The sequence below is a fragment of the Prionailurus bengalensis genome, chromosome F2, assembly GCF_016509475.1.
Source record: "Prionailurus bengalensis isolate Pbe53 chromosome F2, Fcat_Pben_1.1_paternal_pri, whole genome shotgun sequence".
Lineage (NCBI taxonomy): Eukaryota > Metazoa > Chordata > Mammalia > Carnivora > Felidae > Prionailurus > Prionailurus bengalensis.
In genome coordinates, this window is record NC_057353.1 from 6941077 (window position 1) to 6961225 (window position 20149).

The following is a 20149-nucleotide window of genomic DNA, read 5'->3' on the forward strand; positions in this document are numbered from 1 at the left end:
CCTTTTAGTTGTGGTTTGTTTTGTTAGTCTTCAGGTTCATTCCTGGGATATTTAGAATGATTTGATACTTGTCTAGTTGTGTTTGAGGGACGACAGGAGCCTAGGGTTCTGCTATGCTGTCATCTTAGCCCCGCCTTCCTATACCACATCCGTGTATACTGAAATCTTTGCTAGTTAATCTCTTTCTTCCAAGAAGCATTCCATACGACATCTTGCTTAGTAGAGTCTATCTGGGCCGAGTTTGTTTTCCCGTTAGGCGCTAAGCATCATGAGGACAGAAGCTGGGCCTGTCTTATCTCTCGTCCCGTTGCAGGATCCAACACCAGAGATCAGGCTGTTTTGCTTAGTCTTGGGGGACTCTAGGTTGCAGACAGGCAGGCTGAGGTGTGGGAAATGCTCTGTAGGTGGGCCCAGCAATGCCCGATTCAGCAAGGCTGGGTACAGGCAGTAAGCTGTGAAGGATATATGTCAGGGAAAATCGAGGGTACAGACCAAGAAATGGTCCTGTCCTATCAGATCATAGCAGGTTAGTGCTGCGCAGTGTGAGTGAGCCTCTATCATGCTGCTTGATAAATCTTCCCATATACACAGTTGCTTTCTGAATATGCTAGCCTTTAATGCCTGCTTCCAAAAGGGGGGAAAGGGAAAAAGGGGGGGGGATCAGAGGTGCTGTCCCTTTAAATCCCGTTAGCTACTTCAGGCAGTGGGAGTTGCAACCATTGCCACCCACCTCTGTATGTGCCCCCATGACCAGGAGCAGTAATTAGGAATTAGAACACAGAATGCCAGTATTTGGAGGACAAGGTCGTTATTACTCACCCTGGCTCCCACAAGCTGCTTCAGGAATGCAGGCTCTTTTCCCCATAGTTGCCTGCCCCAGGGCTGGTGGAGGAGAGATAAGTGGCGACTACCATGCCAGTGGCTGAAATAGACCAAACTTGACCACAATTTTAGCAGCCAAGCCTTCTGGAAGCTGTGAGCATTCACATAGCGTCCAGAGTTCCAAAAGAGTTGCTTCAGAGTTTCTGCCAATGCAAGTGCTTTCCAGGTATTCCGAGTCCTAGCACCTTCTACCACACCATTTCCCCACCACCTACCCCTGTATTTAACTTCAGTTTCTAACACAATATCCAAATCATCAAAGTAAATATTTTACAGTAATCTTGGAAACTACTCCTCTTCTCAAAACCCTCCTTTGGTTTCTCATCTCGCTTCAAAGTCTTTACTAAAGGGCACAGGGCCTTACGTAGCTTGGTGTCCTGCCACTCACTGTAGGCACCCTGACCTTTCTATCACTTCCCAAGTACCTCACATACTTCCCACACACTCTTGACCCAGGACCTTTGCACTTGCATCCTCCGCTAGAAACGCTCATCTCTCGGATGCCTAATGCCCCTTCCCCTCACTGCTTCCAGGTATCTGCCCACACAGCACCTTCTCACGGAGGCCTCCTCTGACCTCCAGCACTGCTACTTGGTTTCATGTTTCTTCATAGCACCTAGCATCGTGTAACATGCTGTCCACTTGTTTGTTTACGATCCGTTTCCGCTGGATAACATAAACTCCACGAAAGCAGAGATGTTTTCTGTTGCATTCGTTGCTGTGTGTGCCTGGTGCACAACGTGTGCATTAAATGTCTGTAGAATTAATGAATGAACAAATACATGAGGGAGGTTGTGTGACAAACCCCAAGTTTGCAGGGCAGTGCTGCTGTGGGCTGAATTATGTGCCTCCAAGATTCGTATCTTGAAGCCCTAACCCTGCAACGTGATGCAATTTGGAGATGGGGCCCTTGGGAAGTAATCAGGTCATGAGGGTGGGACCCTCATAGGGATTAGTGCCCTTCTAAGAAAAGACACGGGAGAGCTCTCTCACTCAGGTAAGCATGAGCACTTGCACTCTCCCTGCCCTCTAGCTGTGTGAGGACACAGTAAGAAGCTGGCTGTCTGCAAACCAGGAAGAGGGCCTCGCCGGCAACCAGACTGACTGGTACTTTGACCTTGGACTTCCCAGTTTCCAGAACGGTGAGAAATCAATGTCTGTTGTTCAAGCCACCCGGTTTGTAGTATCCTGTTACAGCAGCCTGAGAAGACAGGTTGCCTAAGACAGATGCCACTGTCATAATCCGGGAGACGTTTGACGTGAGGGATGGTTTCCAAGACAGAGACCTCTCAGGTTCGACATCCAGCAACGTAACTTCATCAGAATGGACTATACTCAGACTTCCATTTGGGTTGGATGGAAATGACAGAGGGTGTGTTCCATGCTAACTGTACAAAATGATGATGCATCCTGATTAAATCTGGTATCTGCCCTGGGTTCGTTGGGCCTGCCTGGAGAGGTAAATTCTAGCAGTTAAGATGAAGGAGGGTTCTTCAGGCATCGATCTCTCTATAACCTACTGTATTAAACACAAGCAGAGGAGCATTCCTGTAGTAGACATTTATCGATTGTCTACCGGGTACAAGGCACTGAGTTATTTCTGGAAATTCTGAGGCGATAGATAAGTTGCACTTCTGGTGCTTAATGAGCTTACTAAGAAATCACCAGTTGTGGGGCAGTATGAAATGTGCAAGAGTGTGTATTTTTACAAATAAGAGATTACAGTGGAGGGTATCTATTTCAGCAGGGAATGTTCACGTAGTGGGAAGGCAAGGGGTTCATGAGAGGTTTCTGAGGTGAACTGAGTATTGGACGAAGAGAGGCAAAGGTGGATGGTGATGGAGGGCAGGGAGTTTGGGCTACGAGAAGGCATTCCAAGTGAAAGAAACACTAGGCCCAAAAGTTTGAGCCACATTTAAGAAGCATCAAATAATTCAATCCAGAGTCAGACACGTGGGTTGAGATGAGACTGGAAAGGTAAGCTGGTCAGATCATAAAAGGTAAGCAGGGCAGGGTGTGGGGTGTTTGAGCAAAGGCTGCAAGGACCGTGAGAGTGTTTAAAAAGATTAACATGGAAAAAATAATTTCCATTCATTATTAGGACATTTAGGCACTCTCTGCCAAACACATTAATCCTAGTTAATCCTCACGATGAGCCTATAAGGGATTTCCTCACATTTCATGGCCAGGAAACAGGCGGAGGAGAAACGAAGTCAATGGCCTGAGACCACAGAGCTAGGGGGAAGGAGGAGACAGGAGGTGAAGTAAAGTCTGACTAACTTCAAAGCACGTATGCTCAACCACTGTGGACTGCAGTCCCTGGGATCTGGCTTCTCTGCCAGTGGTGACCACGTAGAATGGAACGGAGTCCATGTATGTCAGACAGGTCACCTCAGATATCATGGCCACTGAAGCCATTAGCAGGGAAGAACCTTAAAGTGAGCTGTGTCATAGAGGCTTCTGGCATTTCTTAGACTCCTTATAATCAAAGTGTGGTGGAATGCCAGCAGCCACCGGCATCAGTGGATCAGAAATGCAGACTCGAGGGTCCCACCCCAGACCTACTGAGTCAGACGCGACGGTTTAGCAACATCCCCAGGGGATTCATTTGCAACTTCAAGCTTGAGGAAGAATGATGTAGACTTTCCACACTGGCGTCTGCCAGAGACAAGTGCCATGGGAAAGAGCACGGTGGCACGATTGGGCAACAGGTGCACTTAGTCCCTCTTCCCAACTGGAGTCGTGGGAATGCGGCATGTGCCATGGGAGATGCTTAGAAAAGGAGAGCTCCTTTGTGCTGACGTATGAAATTCTACTTTTGCTAAAAGTGCCCGGAAGAAGTTCTTTAGTTGACATTTTTTCATTGTTCATTAGAACCGATGGATGTGAATTGTTTATCAGATGTGGGTTATAGGATTCAAAATAATGTCAACAGAAATGCCTCATTAGTCTAACTATTTCAGGGCTGGTTATATCTAACTCTGAATTTTGTAAATGTGCACTTCAATTTGGAGCTAGTAATGATGCCATCCATGCCTATTTCTACCCTGTAAACATAAATTTCTTTATTGAGTCAATAGGCATGTCTTTGTGTGAATAGTGATGATTATAAATGGACTTTGTATCAAAGTTAGACATTATCGTTTCTCGTATCTACCCCTCCCTCCCAACTTCTTTCCTTCCCTTCCTTCATCTTTCCTTCCTTCACTTGGTGACTCTTTCTCCTCCCTCCCTTACTCTTTTTTACTTTTTAATAGCTGACTTCTTATGAAGTCAGTGTTTACCAGGCAGAGCGTGCCATTTCATAATCTTTTTCCTTTTGTGATCTGTTTGGAGACAACATTCGAGAGCACATGTTTGAACCTGATCCTTTTTTCCTGGAGGACTGCTTACTTTGTTTTTGTGGTTCAGAGCAGAGGCGGGAAGCTTGGAAAGAAATCTGATTAGGTGAGGTATCTTCAAATCAGATTAGACTACAGGTAGCCATTAGAGGCAGCAGGTGCATCTGGGGACCTCGTGTGTGACAAAGTCTTGCAACTTGCTCAAATCCCATCATGATTAAGCAAAGCAGAAGAGTGCTGTGTATGCAGAAGCATAAAATCACTTTGAGTGGTGCCTCTCTTATTTGTCTTGTGTTAGGCTGAGTAGCCAAATTGTTCACACAGCCATTTTCATTAGAACTACATTGATGCCGTGATAAACAGGAATGCTTAAATGACTACCATGAGCAAACACTGACTTGGAATACTTATCAAAGAATGATAAAATGTCAAACGACTTCATTTTTAGCAGCATAACAGCCTTTTCTCTTTAACATAAATAAATGGGAACTTAAGGCTGTCTGAGACAGAAAAGCTTATGAATTGGTGATCTTCTCCTGAGAATGAGACTGGGTAAGCAAGACACTGCCAGAAAAACTCTTAATTAGGAAGACTTCAGAGCTGTGCCGCACACTAGGAACTAGTTTGTTTCTGGCTGTGGTCCCCTTAAGGTAAATTCTGTCTGGTGATTAGCATCACCTTGGATTAAATTAATTGGCTGTACTCAATCCCTGAGTGGATACACTAAGAATAAATCCAACGACATTAGTTTCCTCGCATGAAATGAGCAGGTTACCTATCCAGTAACCTTACATGAATTATACAAACAACTTAAGACATTTTTTTCTGTAAAAGGGAAGCTTCAAGTTCTGGTAAGTACAAAACTATTTGCATCTTTATTTTGAAAACAATCTGTTTAGCTAGTTGTATTTTATTTTCCATCTTATATCTAGACTACATATGTGTTCCATCTTTAACCGTTAGAAAAAAGGAATCAATCTTGCTAATGATCATTACTTTTTATCCAAACATGCCAGAAACCTTCACAATATGCCGATATTGAAGTAGGAGGGAACTTCAGTATCAGGAAATCAAGAAAGTCTAGTATATTCAAGCGGGGGTAGAGTTTTTTGTTCTTTGTTTTTTTCTGATTACAAAGGCACTGTTTACCCATTGGAGGATTCTGTGCAATCCATTAAAGAAGGAAGTTACTTTTAATTCACCAATGCTTATGATCACCATAGGGGATAATTGGTGTATTTCCTTTTTTGAACTCGCACCCCCAACCCCACCTCACAGAATTATGATAATCTGTGTAATGGACTAATTTTTCATGTAATGTCAAATCTCTGAATTGCCACAGAACTGACCGTATGACTATACTAATATTATTTTGTTGTCTACTTCATTCTTCTTTCTGAATTGCCTGAATTCCTAGCGTGTTGTACATTAAATTTAAGATATAATTAGTGAAATGACACACGTACAGCTTATAGGTCTCTAATTTGCTTTATCAAGTGAATGGTGGTGGGGGCAGGCACAGCCCTCTTGGTAGAGCAACTATTTAGCTCTGGGCAGTACAGATATTGAGAGCAACGACGGCACAGGGAGGCCATAACCATGGGTGAGCCCAGTGAACCAAAAGGTGTTGAAGACATCTGCTTGATCTTAAAAAGCAATACAAGTATTCACGATCATTCCACAGTCTGACTTTTGGCAACGAAGAGAACACAGAGCGGAGGGGAAGATATTAGCAGCAGGCTGTCGAGCCACTGGAAGCCCGTTGCACTATAATGTGGACTGCAGGGAGGAGATTTTGTTAGCCAGGTCCTCTAGGAAAGTAGGAATCTGCTTTCCTCTTGGTACATCTTTGCACCGGCCTAACCTGCTGGGAGAAGAATCAGACCGCTTCAGGCTACTTTGTTTCCAGATATCCCCTAAGTATATTACTGCCTTATCCCAACTTCAGTGGGTGTAGAATAAACCTTACCATTTAACAAGTATAGAAAGGAATATTTTAAAATTTTCATTCACATTCTGATTGGTTTTTAAGGCTGATTAAGAAAGGTGCACATTTGGGACACCTAGGTGGCTCAGTCAGTTGAGCATCCAACGTCGGCCCAGGGTTGTGATCTCCCGGTTCACGGGTTTGAGCCCCGCTCAAAGCCTGGAGCCTGCTTCGGATTCTGTGTCGCCCTCTCTCTCTGTCCTTCCCCAACTTGTGCTCTCTCTCTCTCTCTCAAAAATAAATAAACATTAAAAAGATTTTCTTTTTTTTTAAAAAGGTGCACCCGTGTCTTTGGCGGAAGCTGCACTGATCCCTGCCATCTTCCTGCAGGGCATCTCCACCACTCGGCCTCTGACATCTCAGCTTCACACAGGCTCTCCTGTGGAAGCTGCCATTCCTTCCCACCCTCAGTGCCACTCCCACAGGCTGGGCTACCAATCCCTTCTTCGTATTCTCACGACGCCCTGCTCCTCCTTTATTGGGCTAGTCATTTCCCTGCGAATTTCTCAGGGAAATTGTAGAAGATACATAGGATTATGTCAAGGCAGAGGCTGAGACATTTCCTCTGGAAGGAATCTGGCTTGTACTTTCTTCTCCAATAATGATAATGCTGTGCACTATATGCCCACAGATCCTTCAATTCAATAACACTGAATCTTTATCATGTTCTGTGTTACACACACAATGCCCACCTTACTGTAGACTCTTAAACCTCACCTGCACGTATACAAAATCTCACCATTACAAAACTTCCCCGCTGACTTCTACGCATCCCGAGAGATCCTCTTATGTGCAATGAGGACCATCTGGATTTATATTTTATTTGTTTTCCCTACAGTCTCCTCCTCAAGAAGCCTAGCAGCCGTCCTGCTACAGGTTCTTTTTCTACAAGGGCTCATTCACTCCTGGGCATATGGCATTTTCACAGGACATGGTACCCTCATCTTCTTCCCTTCATGCATCAGGTTTAAAACCAGTGCTCAGGGTTGGGCAGCAGTAGGGTAGCACAGTGGGGGCCACCTTTTCCCTCCAACTGTCCTCATGTTCTATGTCCTCCTTCCTGGTGCCAGCACAAAATCTCCGTTCTTTTATTTGAGCCACAAAACAAAACAAAACAGAAGGAAACAAAAACCAAAGCCACCCCCAAAACAACCCCCTTAGCCTAGCAGCTTACATAACGGTGTCCTAACTTGATGATCAGGTCAACAGTTCTCCAAGTAGTGCAAACCAGGCAGAAGACTATTGCAATTAAAAGTCTCACTATGGGGCGCCTGGGTGGCTCCATCGGTTAAGTGTCTGAGACTTCAGCTCAGGTCATGATCTCGAGGTTCTTGAGTTCGAGCCCTGCATCGGGCTCTGTGCTGACAGCTCAGAGCCTGGAGCCTGCTTCAGATTCTGTGTCTCCCTCTCTCTCTGCCCCTCCCTCACGCGCACTTTGTCTCTCTCAAAAATAAATAAACGCTAAAAAAATTAAAAAAAAATCTCACTATACACTTACAGATAAATACAATTTTCCAAAATTAAGTGGAAAATGTGTTTCAAACACTATTAATGTAAACTATTTTAAAAAAAAATTTTTTTTTCAACGTTTATTTATTTTTGGGACAGAGAGAGACAGAGCATGAACGGGGGAGGGACAGAGAGAGAGGGAGACACAGAATCGGAAACAGGCTCCAGGCTCTGAGCCATCAGCCCAGAGCCCGACGCGGGGCTCGAACTCACGGACCACGAGATCGTCACCTGGCTGAAGTCAGATGCTCAACCGACTGCGCCACCCAGGCACCCCTAATGTTAACTATTTTAAAATGAGTATGTAAGTACACCAACCTAAAAAGTTACTGGAGGCAGAATTCTGAAGTCTTTTATTTAAATACGGAAAGAATTTATCTCTGACAGTTAGTGAGGGCATGGAGATTAAGTAGCACCCCAAGGTCAGTGCACAGTTTATCAGCTGAGGATAAGAAGAGGTGCAGTTTTGCTGACTCCATTGCAAAGGTGGATTCTCCAGCTCTGGGAGCACATGCCTGCTACATCCTTCATTGTCTTAAGTACTTTAATTACTGTAAACTGCTTAGGGAGGGAGTAGGGGGCACATATGGAACTTCCAGGCTGATCTCGGAGTTTATTTTCCTAAATAACACATCAATAAAATTTGTAAGTCGTCCTGGGGATATGTGAAGAATCAGACAACAGTTTGCAAACATTTAAGTAGGTGATTTGGGTCAAATTTATAGCTGATTTATAATGACAAACATGCCTTTTTCATCTCTGTAATACTGACCACTTATATTTAGTTTGTTCAATTTGTCTTTACGGCTGCAGGCCTGTCAAAAGATACTAATAATTACATTGATTTAAAACAACAGAAAAGAGGGGCGCCTGGATGGCTCAGTCGGTTAAGCGTCTGACTTCGGCTCAGGTCACGATCTCACAGTTTGTGAGTTCGAGCCCTGCGTCGGGCATCTGTGCTGACAGCTCAGAGCCTGGAGCCTGCCTCAGATTCTGTGTCTCCCTTCTCTCTGCCCCTACCCCAACTCATGCTCTGTCTCCCTCTGTCTCAGAAATAAATAAACACTAAAACAACAGAAAACAGTCACACAGTGTGACAAATGAGAAATGAACCCAGAAACAGACACACCCTTCCCTGAGCCGCTCAACTGTCAGTCAGACTCTGGTTTCACTTGGAAAGTAGAGACAAAAACCTCAGTGACTGGCTGAAAAGGGCCTTTAAATTCCCTCCTAAAGTTTTAATTTTAGAACCACCGATGGGAGCAGTCCCTAGATCGCATCATTTTTAGCAACTCATAGCAAAGCTGCCCTGTAGTAAGAAATATTTGTTTAGTGCAGAGTTTCCAAAAGTAGATTAATGGTATGTTAGATATTTTCCCTGCATTTTTTTATATCTGTAATCGAAACATTTTACATTATCTTAATGGCCCCCATCTAAGGATTCACATGATTCATTTCTTCTAGAATTTAATGTCAAGAAACATTTTCCTCTAGGTGAACTCATCTGGTTGTATGCAATAATTTGAGCTTGATAAACTTTTCCTGTCTCCCCCTTTTTCCTGGCAGTCAAGGAAAAAACCCCCAAATACATCTATCTATCGTATAACAAATACATATGTGTGTATGTGTGTGTGTGTGTATACACACACACACACACACACATACTGGAAATGGCATGGCACATATATTTTATAAACGGCTTTTTCACTTAGTAATAAATTATGATCATTTTTTATGCCAATAAACATAAACTCATTTTTAATGGTTGTACAGCTGTCCATTGCATGGCTGTATATATAATTTATTTAACGACACCCCTATTGGTGTCTTTAGATTGTTTTCATCTTTAAATTACACATATCCTTATTTAACTGTTTTACTTGTGTCTTTTTATTGTAAGCCCCTTACAAGTTATCATTCAAAATAGGCAAAATAATAATGAATAATGAATGAATGCATGGATTCATGAAATCCTAGGAACAGCCTAGATACCTACAAGTATAATTAGATTACATTTGAATTATCATGTATTGTTTATGGTGTTGTCACTGTCGAGATGAATAATTTTTTCCCTTTCGAGGTCTCGGCCAAAATGAGCGAAACTTCTTCCACTAGTTTTTCCGTGATTCATCCAACCTCTTCTGAAGGTCAAGGTCCTTCTCCTCGCCATTTGAGCGTCATGCATCCTGTTGTGGCCAAAAAGATCAGCTTCTACAAAAGTGGAGACCCGCAATTCGGTGGGGTCAGGGTGGTGGTCAACCCTCGTTCCTTTAAGACATTTGATGCTTTGCTGGATAACCTGTCAAGGAAGGTGCCCTTACCTTTCGGGGTGAGGAACATCAGCACCCCTCGGGGAAGGCACAGCATCACACGCCTGGAGGAGCTGGAGGACGGCGAATCGTACCTGTGCTCCCACCGGAGGAAGGTGCAGCCGGTGGACCTCGACAAGGCCCGCCGGCGCCCGCGACCCTGGTACAGCAGCCGGGCCATCAGCACGCACGCGCACAGCTCCCCACCCACGGCGCCCGCCGCCGCCGCCGCTCCCGGCATGCTACGCGCGCCGCGGAGGCTCGTGGTCTTTAAAAATGGCGACCCGAAGACGAGGCGCACGGTCGTTCTGAACCGAAGGGTTACCCAGAGCTTCCAGGCCTTCCTGCAGCACTTGATGGAGGTCATGCGGTTCCCGGTGACCAAGCTGTACGCCACGGACGGAAGGAGGGTGAGTGTTCAGGTGCTTCTCACGTCTGAGCTCCCGCCGTGTGGGACGTGGAAGGAGGCCCTGGAGAAGGAAGGCTTCTTGTGCCTGTGTGTGTGTATTCCCATCCTCGTGGGGTGGCGGGGGCTCACCTGGGTGGGTGGCCCCGTCGTTCTCTGGTCGGAATTGAAATCTGAAATCGCTGCATTTCACCTGCAACTGACAGCATGTTCCCCAGGCCCTTTTCTCAGCTGGCTCAAGGAAGACCTTTGGCTACAGCTGGATATTTTGGTGGCGAATGCAGAGGCAGTACTGGATACCTTTGAAAGGTTTCTTTGGTGGTGCGCCTGGGTGGCTCAGTGGGTTAAGCTTCTGACTCTTGGTTTCAACTCAGGTCGCGATCTCACGGTTTTGTGAGTGAGCCCCACATCAGGCTCTGTACTGCAGGGTGGAGCCTGCTTGGGGTTCTCTTTCTCTCCTTACCTCTCTCAGCCCCTCCTCTGCTCTCTCTCTCAAGGTAAATAAATAAACTTAAAGCATAAAAAAAAAATTAAAATAAATAAAAGTCTTTAGTTATAGCAGAAGACCAGAAGACCCATATCTTCAGCTAGTATGCTGGCTCAGTAGGATGTTGATTTAACCACCTTCACCTTGATACTTGGTAACTTTGTATACAGTATTGATGCCTAAGGAATGCTTGGTGATTATCTCTTTCAAGCCCTAAAGGCTGTTGAATTGATCCCTTCTGCTAGAAAATGACCATATGAAAAGAACAAAATTTCATGTTGCTCATGTAAGGACCTTAACTCTTTGGTTTCTTCTAGGTTCCCAGTCTCCAGGCTGTGATCCTGAGCTCTGGAGCTGTGGTGGCAGCAGGAAGGGAGCCATTTAAACCTGGAAATTATGACATCCAGAAGTATTTGCTTTCTTCAAGATTACCAGGGGCCTCTCATCATGTGTATACCAAGGGAACTGCTAGGTCAGAAAGAAGAAAGAGTAAGTCACTTAAATATGTAGCCCTTATTTTTAGCCCTGAAGTGTGTGTGTGTGTGCGCGTGTGTGTGTGTGTTTTAGCCACAATATTAAAAAAAATACATGCTTAAGTGGCCAATTTCCTTCATCACATGAGAGAAAATGAGGGGGTCAAAAACATTCTAAACTGGAATTGGTCATATGAATAGTTGGAAAGAGTCATAGAGATTGTATGATTCTTTTTCAGATTTTCCCAAATCGATCAATGATATATTTGTTTAAATTGATGAGGTATGCTTTATTTGGTGGGGGGGCGGGCATTTGATACCTAGATAAAGAATAAAAATGGCAGCCTTTCTTGATTTGGAGAGGAATTCTATGGAATTTGTAGAAGTGACATCTCTGGTTGTTGTAGAGATTTTTGCAAATAATACTATGTGGCATCATAGCTGAGCTCAGCAGGTTAGTTGAGTGTATTTTCAAAAGTCTCTAACTACATATGAAGTCTTTCTGAAGTTATTACAGTAAAAATTACAGGTCTCATCCATTTTTTATTTATAAAAAAAAATTTCACATAGTCAATTCACGCTGGTTAATAATAATCCGGGTTGACAATTCCTTAGGAAATGCTACACAATATCGCATTATCCTTTGGGTAGGGGAGAGGAGGGTTTATTGATACCCGAGTGTGGGATGGGCTATAAATTCTCTATGAAGGTGTGGCTAATTGTATTATTCATTGTGCTCAATATTTTAATCTCATTATTCATTGTGCACAGTTTTTTTTAGCGCTTTTGCTAAGGAACTGAGTGCCATTTATACTTAAATTTTGGGTTTTATGTAGGCACTGAATAATACACTCTTTAAGTAGTATTAATCCCTCTACTTATTGCTGACATGGGTGAAACTCATCTATTAGGGATAAACTCAATACGTATCTATTAATGTTTCTATTTTGTAGGCATTAGCTGCCAGTTGTCTGTTAAGCATATGGTAGTACTCTTTCACTGTGCTCATTTTACTAAAATGATTTTATTATTTTGTGTTTGATATGGGTTGCTGAATGTGATTTTTGATGGTGCTAGGGAATCTAAGGGTTTTGTTAAATTTTATTTTAAAAAGTTGTAAGTGAAACATTTTTATTTGCAATTTTGGTAAATGTACACCAAAAATTGGAGGACATATTTTAGGTTTATACTCTGAAATGTTAAAGGTATTTAATTGATGCCAAGAATATGCAAATGTATGCAACCTGCTTATAAGAATTTGATTGAGTTTAAGAAGCATGAGTACCAAAGTTGTCTTTAGGATGCACATTAAAAATATAACCAGATATCTGGATCTTTGTCCATCTCTATTCTCTTTTGTGCCCTATATCAAATCAATGCACTAGTTATACAAAGGGAATGCTAAATTAATAATTATTACTTGATTAGTCTTGACATTTATTTGTTTATTTTTGAGAGACAGAGAGAGAGAGTCTGTATGTAAATGGGGAGGGGCAGAGAGAGAGGAGACAGAGAGCTGTCAGCACAGAGCCCAAATGCAGCGCTCGAACGCATGAACTGTGAGAACCAAAAGTCAGGTGTCAAAGTCAGATGCTTGACTGACTGAACCACCTAGGTGCCCTGATTAATCCTGACTTTTAAATAAAGTCTAAAAATGTTTTAGCTTTCATAATGCTATAGTGCCTCTCTTGGAAATACAAAGACAGGAAAATAAATATTACTGTAACTTTTTACTTGCTTTGTTTGCATTGGTAAGCAGCACTTCATTAGACTCCAATTTTAGTACTGGCAAACAAAACAAAACAGAATCCCACAAAAATCTTTTTTTTTTGTTAGAATATTTAGCAATTTCTACTTTATACTTATTAAAATTGCCTAATTAAACTAATTAAAATTAAAATTCTGTGGATCTTGTTATTTTAGTAGGATTATAGATTTTCTTTTTTAAAATTTTTATTTAAAGTTTATTCATTTATTTTTGAGAGAGAGAAAAAGAGAGAGAGAGAGAAAGAAAGCATACAAGTGGAGGATGGGCAGAGAGAGAGGAGAGAGAGAATCCCCAAAAGTCTCCACACTGCCAGCATGGAGCCCGATATGGGGCTCGAACTCACAAACCATGAGACCATGACCTGAGCTGAACCAAGAGTTGGATGCTTAACTGACTGAGCCACCCAGACACCCCTAAAGGTTCTCGTTTTAAAAGTAGCTTGTAGAGATGCACCAGATATTACAGTGACTTTGAATTCAAATAACAAATGAATACGTAGAAGTGAGAAACCTGCTAATAATATCTTACTATAAAATTTAGAAAATGTGGTATTTTTTATACTAATTATTTTTTCTTTCCTTTCTTTGCTGCCTCTTCTATTGGATATTTATAACTTCTCTATCTTCTACACTTTGATGTGGGGCATTTTTTACTCTCAAAATCTTGAAAGTGAGAACACATGTGCCTTCAAGCCCAAAGTCCCAGATTTATTCTGTTTCTTCCAACAAAATGCATAATAGTGATTGCTACTCAGACCATTCTTTTGCTTCTGAAAATTACTTGGCCTTAGAAAAAAAAGATTCTCAGAATTTATTGATATATCCTTCTGAAGATGATATTGAGAAATCAATTGTTTTTAATCAAGATGGCACCATGATAGTTGAGATGAAAGTTCGATTTAAGATAAAAGAGGAGGAAACCATAAAATGGACCACTGTCAGTAGAGCTGGTCTTTCTAATAATGATGAAAAGAGTGAAGTAGGCAGTTTTCCAGGAAGAACAGATGATTGTTCCTCTGGTTTAAAGATTGCAGCATGCTCATTGTCTGCAGATGTCTCATCTCTGAGGAAAGGCCATGATCAAGAGGGCAGTTTGGCTGAGGAGATAAACACTCAAACGACAGCTCTAGAGGCTGAAACTTGCACATCTGCTAGTTGGGAGAATGCTGCTATGGACACAAACACCCTCCAGGAAACTCAGGATCAAGCGAAGCGTCATTTTTATCGGCCACCTACACCTGGGCCAAGGAGGGTGAGACAAAAGAAATCTGTGAAGGGGCGTGTGACCTTGGTATCTGAAACTGAAGTTCAAGAGGAAATGATTGGACAGTTTTCCTATAGTGAAGAAAGGGAAGACGGGGAAAACAAATCTGAGTATCACATGTTTACACATTCCTGCAGTAAAATGTCATCAGTATCTAACAAACCAGTGGTTGTTCATATCGATAACAATGAGAAGATAGAGGCATCTTTAGAAAGGAAAAAGGAAAGCAGACTGCTCAAGTCAGGTGCAGTACATGCTGATGTTGTAGAAATTACAAGTGAAAAGGTGTTAGAGATGTCTCATAGTAATGGCTTGCCACAGGCTGCATTGGAACATTCAGTTGTGGAGGAAGGTATAGTTAATAGTGTAACATCAGACAACAAAACTAGTATCAAAAACTTAAGACCTTATGGTAACACCAGTGATAGAGTCGGTCCTGTTTTAGCAGATACAACTCATTCTTTAAGTAATGACTCTGGAACTGACATAACTGTTTTTGAGACCCCAGCTTCAGTAGGGTCCTCCACTGTCACCACAAGAATTGACAGACTAATTAATGAATGTGCTCAGCGTGATTTAACAAAATTTCCAGCAAATGAAAAGCAGATTTCATCATCTGCTGCCAGCAAAAAGAAGATGAAATGTCAGCAACAAGTGATAAACTCCAGGCATCAGGATGGGAAGGTTGCAACCAAAGCAATTCTTAGTAAGAGTAAGAGAATAAACAAAGGAGGTAGAATTGCACAGGAAATCAGATTAAAGGATTCACACGGTTCCCTTAAAAGAGGAATACTTTGTGAGGAAGATCTCCATGCAAGTGATATGGTAATAGAATCAAATTATTCTTGTTCCAAAAGTGATCTCAGTCCTGTGAATCCCAAGAATATCCACGTACAGAGTCCTACGAAAGTTCAAGGACTTTTAGCCAAAAGAAGATCCAGACCACTAAATAAAGTAAGTTTAGGAAGACCTGCAAAAAATGAAATTGGTCAAGGAGATAAAGTATTTCCCTATAATGACTTTAGGTGTTGCAAAAATAGTTTTGGAGATCAAAATTTATTTCATGTGTTTAACTTCCTTGAGCAAAACCCCAATGCTTTTTGTGGACCACAGGCTCAAGCAGAAGTAGCATCTTGGTATTTGAGAGGAATGACAAAGAGAAGTGTAGTTTCAAAAGTTAATAATTCACACATAACTTTGAAAACGCAGAAAAAACAAAAAGGAGATAAGTTGAAATTAAGTACTACTATAAGCAAACAACATGTTACAACCAGGGCAAATTCCTTAGCTTCTTTGAAAAAAGCTGTTTCTCCTGAGGATTTTAGCCATCATTCAGTTCAAAATTATATACAGAGATGGTTGCAGAACATAAATCCACATCCAACCTCGCAACCTAGAAAATTAGCTCCAGTATGCAAAAAGGAAAGGAGTGTGGTAAGTTGTAACAACGGTAGTTTTGCAGAAACGAATTCCCACTCAACTTCTGGAAAAGGAAATAATTCTGTTAGGGAAAGTAATAAACACGTAAGTAAAAATGCTGGTTTGGCAAGAAATAATCTAGGTAAAAAAATAGGTAAATCTTTTGACAAAGATACCAGTGAAGAACTTACTGAAGATCTCTGTGACAGCCAGGTTGAATCTCTGAATGATGCTTGCTTACTTCCCTTGAATGAAGATTGTGCTGTGTCACAGTCAGCTATTGATGATCGTAATACTAAAATCCAGGTATGTGCTAAAAACTTAGGACCAGAGGTAAGCCTTGTTTACCAAGAAATAAACCTAGCTACAAAAAGACACAGTGTGGAGGCTGCTATTCAAGTAGATCTTGTAGAAGACACTCCAAAAGACCTCTTACCAGTCCTGTTGCTTCGCCAACTGCAGGCTTTACTTCCTAGTATTCCTAAGACTCAGAATGGAGTTATTCAAATGCCAGGTTCACTTACAGATACTCCCTTTCCTTCCCCAATATCTAAGTCATATACCAATGTCCTTCTAGCTTGGCTTCTGGTGCTAACCTTAAAGGGAAGTATAAATAGCTTCTGCCAAAGTGATGCTCACAAGACTACCACCAGAACTTCAGAAATACTTGCATTATTAGAAGTCCTAAAGCATACTGCCATCACAGAGGAAGCTGATGACTTGGAGGCTGCTGTTGCCAGTTTAGTGGAGGCCACCACAAATCACCTTGGACTTGCTGAGAAAGAACAAGATACGGCTCCAATAGGACTTCCTGCAAATTGTTCCACACCCAACATTCAGAGAGTTCCTGAGTGCACTGAGAATGAAAAAACACAGAAACTCTCCTCTATAGATGGAGGCTACTCTGCCAGTGAGGACCATGCCTCTGAAGTCTGTGTTTCAGAGGTGACTTACTCTACATGTGGGATGTGCACTGGGAATAAGTCTTATCCTCCAAAAGAGGCTTGTAACCTCAGTGACGTTTTTTCACCTATTGATGGCCATACCGTAGATCAGACCTCCATGAATAAGGCTTGTCTCCTAGGAAAGGTCTGTTCACTTACTCATGCTCTGTCTTCTGATAAGGCTTGTGCTTATGAGGAAAATTGTGTTTATGAAGCAGCTTGCCCAATTGATGAGGCCTACATTCCCCCAAAAGACAACAATACCAATGACTTTTTAAATTCCAAAGAAAACACATGTACTGAAAATTTGGAATTGACTGAAGAATTAGAAAGAGTCGATGAAGGTCAGAAAGACCTAACTATTTTGGCAGACCCTGGGTGTAAACATGGCTTTAATACATTGGTGTCACACCAAAATATCAACAATTTAAGCCACCGTGACTTTCCCCTAAATGAAACCGAACCAGAATTTGATGAGGAACATAGCTCTCTGGCTGAATTTAAAAATTATTCATTGAAGAAATTTCAGGGTCGAAATGCATATGCATCCTCTGATAAGGAAGACTCAAAGACGTCTGAAGAACCAGGCTCAATAACCAATAGCTTGACATCCAGTGAAAGAAGCGTTTCAGAATTGGAATCTTTTGAAGAATTAGAAAACCAAGACACTGATATCTTTAACACAAAGATACATGCAGAAGAACAGGCCACTGAAGAGTTGATCCAAAAAGAATTCGAGGCTAGTAAAAATTTGGAATTGGTGGAAGTCTCTCGCAGGTACATTACAGAAGAAGAAAAAAGAAGTGGTGTGATTGGTGAGACAGTCAGTAGGAGGCTGGAAACACCACCATCTTTAGTTTTTTGCTATGATTCTAAGCAAAATAGTGAAAAGGAACTCAATGAAGGAGAAACGAAAATGAGAGTAAAAATGATGGTGAGAAGCATGGAAATTGGAAGTTATTCAGAGTCCTCTCTTGATTTTAAAAATTGCTTCACAAGACCTGTGACTTCTGATTGGTCAGACTTTAGACAGGACAGTGAGAATGAACAGCCATCCAGTCATGGCCCCAATGGCAGTTGTGAGGAGATCACCCAAGAGAAAGAATACAATAAAGGGTTTGTTAAAAGAACAATTGAAAAACTTTATGCTAAAGGGGAGATTATTAAACCATCTTTTTTTCCTGGGTCTACACACAGATCTCAGGTTTGTCCTTATAATTCTATGGAATTTCAGTGTGCTAGGAAAGTAGGTCTTTATGATTCTGAAGGTCAGTCATTTGGCTCTTCTGAACAGGTATCTAGCATTTCATCTGTGTTGCAGAAATTTCCAGAAGAAGGCCAACATAAATGTGACTTTAATGGTGTGAGGGCCAATTATCATGGGGGAGACATTGTAGGACGTGGTACAAAACAAAATGATCATCACAGACTTGTCAGAGATCTGGAGGAAGGAGTACTGATTGATAAAGGCAAGTGGCTTCTGAAAGAAAATCATTTGTTGAGAGTATCATCTCCTGAAAATTCTGGCTTATGTGGTAATGCAGACACCACATCAGTGGATACTCTACTTAATAACAGCACTGATGTACCATATTCACATTTTGGAAATTTGGCCCCAGGACCAAACATGGCTGAGCTATCCTCTTCAGAATTGGAGGAACTGACTCAGCCCCTTGAACTGAAATGCAGTTATTTCAACATGCCTCATTGTAGTGACCCTGAGCCTTTTTGTGAGGATTTGCTAGATGTTCAAAATAGAACTTGTGCCAAGGAGAGAATGCCCAATGATCATGTGGAGGAGAAAGCTAGTCATAAGTCAGAAAGAGTATGTACATCAGTCACTCAGGTCTTCACGTCAGCTGGTAGCAAAGTCCATCCTGTCTCTGATGATACTATTAAAAACCAACCATTGCCTGGTAATAATGTAATTCATGGTGCACTTCAGGAAGGGGACTCTCTGGATAAACTCTATGCTCTTTGTGGTCAGCATTGCCCAATACTAACTGTTACCATACAACCTATAAATGAAGAAGACAGAGGATTTGCATATTGCAAAGATTCTGATATTGAAAATTTCCTGGGTCTCCATTTGTGGATGAAAATACACCCATATTTGCTACAGTCGAACAAAACCGTGTTTAGAGATAAGAACGATAAAGCAAGTGGTAGAAAAGCATTTATTGATAATGCCATTGATGATACCTTTAATCGGTTTTATTTTAATAATACATTTGACTTGATGGATAAAAGGAAATTAAGAAAATTAAAAAGAAGTAGCTCCTTGGACTTAGAGGAAGAAAGTAATTTAAAGAAATTTCAATTATATTTAAAGAAAACGTTTTGTGTGAACTTCTTGCACCCATCATTGTTGGTTGTAGATATTGTGAATTCAAATACACAGGACCCCAGCAGTCAGACGAATGAAATCTTTCAAGTAGTTGATGAGAATAACAACTTATTAAATAACAGATTCCAGAACTCAAGAACAAATCTCAACCAAGTAGTAAGAGAAAATATCAACTATCATTTCTTTGAAATGCGTGGTCAAACCTGCCTATTTTACAAAGTTGAGACACCTTTAAATATTAGCAACAGAAATATATTAGAAATATTTTATGTATTTGAGGATGAAGATCTTTTCATTTGGGAAGAGGAAAACCAATTTGACTGATCTTGAAAGCACTGATGAACAAGAAGATTTATAATTTCAATATCAGCGCCGCCTTTTTAAATCAGTGCATTTTCCCCCCTCATAATATGATGAAACACAAGGGATGGGTATAGACTAGATAACCTCTAAAAATTTCCCACTTCTTTAAAATGAGCTTACTCTAGAAAGCTTGCACTTGGATAATCTTGTTTGACTTTAAGTATTCCACTGTTCTTTATTTTTCCAAAAATAACAGACTCAGTTTTTATTGTTATTTTTGAATTTTCTGTGTGTGTTTTCCCTGAGTGTACATAATTTCCTATAACTGTGGGTTTTCTTCTAGGACATCACAAATGTCCTAAGGACAGGAATTATATCTTTTTTCTCTGTATTGTCTGTTTTTTTGTAAAATATATATTGGTGAATAAAATATATTGGTGAATAAATGGAATAGACTTAGCCTCAAATGTACTTCCTTTATTAATTTTAACTACTGATTTAATAAAGGTATGATTGTAAGGTTTATACAACATTCTCGTAAGTTTCTTGTGCCAGTGTCTTGAATCTAATTTCCTGGGAACATCTACCTAATGAACTTGTGAGCATTTCACTGGGACAGAATTAATCGCTTGTTCTCATGATGAGAAAAAGATTCTTTACTACTATGCTTCTTCTCTATTACTTTGCCTAGAAATTATAATATATATATAT

At 41.3% G+C, this 20149-nt stretch overlaps 1 protein-coding gene across 1 annotated transcript; it reads left to right on the plus strand.

Annotated features, from left to right (window-relative positions):
- The first annotated feature begins 4944 nt into the window (after positions 1–4944).
- RP1 (RP1 axonemal microtubule associated) lies at positions 4945–19968 on the plus strand. Its single transcript, XM_043601083.1, has 4 exons — positions 4945–5074; positions 9800–10438; positions 11239–11410; positions 13833–19968. Exons 2-4 carry the CDS (start codon positions 9812–9814, stop codon positions 19457–19459), a joined length of 6426 nt encoding a protein of 2141 aa, XP_043457018.1. The 5' UTR covers positions 4945–5074; positions 9800–9811; the 3' UTR covers positions 19460–19968.
- The last annotated feature ends 181 nt before the right edge of the window (positions 19969–20149 follow it).

Bases quoted from the DNA above. Each gene is read 5' to 3' on its own strand.
- RP1 (XM_043601083.1), top strand. From the start codon at position 9,812: ATGAGCGAAACTTCTTCCACTAGTTTTTCCGTGATTCATCCAACCTCT. The intron at 10,439-11,238 runs GTGAGTGTTCAG...GGTTTCTTCTAG, and splicing joins ACGCCACGGACGGAAGGAGG to GTTCCCAGTCTCCAGGCTGT. The intron at 11,411-13,832 runs GTAAGTCACTTA...AAATCTTGAAAG, and splicing joins TAGGTCAGAAAGAAGAAAGA to TGAGAACACATGTGCCTTCA.